Source organism: Gadus macrocephalus, chromosome 12, assembly GCF_031168955.1.
Source record: "Gadus macrocephalus chromosome 12, ASM3116895v1".
Classification (NCBI taxonomy): Eukaryota; Metazoa; Chordata; class Actinopteri; order Gadiformes; family Gadidae; genus Gadus; species Gadus macrocephalus.
Genome location: NC_082393.1, coordinates 7136631 through 7138434, shown reverse-complemented (window position 1 = coordinate 7138434; position 1804 = coordinate 7136631). Strand labels below are relative to the sequence as shown.

Below are 1804 nucleotides of genomic sequence, written 5' to 3'. Positions count from 1 at the left end.
AAATCCGAACAGACAGGAAATCCACAAAGACAATGCATTGCCTTCATTATCAAATAAAACCTTTCACACCCAAGTGTTCCAACCAAGGTTATCTATGGGTCATCAATCACTGGTGGTCGTGGTGATGCATCGTGTGGATGGAAACTTGATGTAGACAAATATTCCCATTCTCATCTCCCCTCTCTTCACTTATCCCTGCCTCCTCTCCCCTCTCCACCCTCTTTCCCATCCTTCTCTCTCCTAATCTCTCTCACCGTCCGCTCCACCTCCACTCTCTTCTCCTCTTCTCTCTCACCTCTTACCCCCCCCCCCCCCCCACCTCCACTTCTTCTCTCTCTGATATCCACTTTCTCCCCCACCCACTCTCTCCCCGCTCCCTCCACCCGTCTCCTCCCCCTCCCTCCCTCTCCCTCTGTTCCTCCTCTTCACGGCTCCTCCAGGAGTGCAACAACAACGACCAGCCTGGGGTTGAGCGCTGGTTCCACGGGAAGCTGGGTGGCGGTCGCGACGGCCGCCAGGTGGCCGAGAAGCTCCTGCAGGAGTACTGTGAGGGCGGGGCCAAGGACGGCACCTTCCTGGTCCGGGAGAGCGAGACGTTTCGTAGGAGACTACACCCTTTCCTTCTGGTCAGTGGCGCTGGAACAGGAACACTTCAGTGCTTGATGTTTCCCTATTTTCTCTGTTCTGGTGTTTCAAACCTGTGGGGATATACTTTTATCCAAAGCAACTTTTATCTTTAGCCACTTTTAGCCAATTCAGAAGCCAGATCCATGTCATTAGCAAGCAGGTTGAGGTTAGGCATCTGGCTCCAGTAGGCCTACCGGTTGAAAGGGGAGATCTAACTCAGATCCTGCTGGAAGTCAGACACCCTACACTACTCAAACTCAGATGCTCTCTGTTATTCTCTTGTCTTGTTTACTTTTTTCCCCTAATGTTTTCCTACCTAATGGGGTGCAACAAAAACTCAAATCCTTCTAAATAACCTCCACCACCTCTCTCTCTCTCTATCTGTCTCTCTGTCTGTCTGTCTCTCTCCCTCTGTGTCTGTCTGTCTCTCTCCCTCTGTGTCTGTCTCTCTGTCTCTCTCTGTGTCTGTCTCTCTCTCCCTCTCTTTGTGTCTGTCTGTCTCTCTCTCTCTCTCTCTCTCTCTCTCTCTCTCTCTGTCTGTCTCTCCGTCTCTCCCTCTGTGTGTTTCTGTCTCTCTCTCTCTCTCTCTCTCTCTCTCTGTGTCTGTCTCTCTGTCTCTCCCTCTGTATGTGTCTGTGTCTCTCTCTCTCTCCCTCTGTGTCTGTCTCTCTGTCTCTCCCTCTGTGTGTTTCTGTGTCTCACTCTCTCTCTCTGTGTCTGTCTCTCCCTCTGTGTGTGTCTCTCTCTCTCTCTGTGTGTCTGTCTCTCTCTCTCTCTCTGTGTGTCTGTCTCTCTGTCTCTCCCTCTGTGTGTGTCTCTCTCTCTCTCTGTGTGTCTGTCTCTCCCTCTGTGTGTGTGTGTGTGTCTCTCTCTCTCTCTCTCTCTCTCTCTCTCTCTCTCTCTCTCTCTCTCTCTCTCTCTCTGTGTCTCTCTCTCTCTCCTCCACCCCCCCCCCCTCCCATGGCAGGCGTTCTGGGCGTGTCCAGCACTGTCGGATCCACTCCCGCCAGGAGTCTGGCTCCACCCGCTTCTACCTGACGGACAACCTGGTGTTCGCCAGCCTGCAGCGCCTCATCTCCCACTACCGCCACACGCCGCTGCGCTGCAACGAGTTTGAGATGGCGCTCTGCAGCCCTGTGCCCCAGCCCAACGCACACGAGAGCAGAGAGTGAGTGTG

At 53.4% G+C, this 1804-nt stretch overlaps 1 protein-coding gene across 1 annotated transcript in view; it reads left to right on the top strand.

Annotated features, from left to right (window-relative positions):
• LOC132469532 (1-phosphatidylinositol 4,5-bisphosphate phosphodiesterase gamma-1-like) overlaps positions 1-1804 on the top strand; it is a 34933-nt gene that overhangs the window by 21067 nt on the left and 12062 nt on the right. Inside the window, 3 exon segments of the mRNA XM_060067523.1 lie at positions 441-596; positions 598-626; positions 1595-1795. Of these exon segments, the coding sequence (XP_059923506.1) occupies positions 441-596; positions 598-626; positions 1595-1795 (386 nt within the window).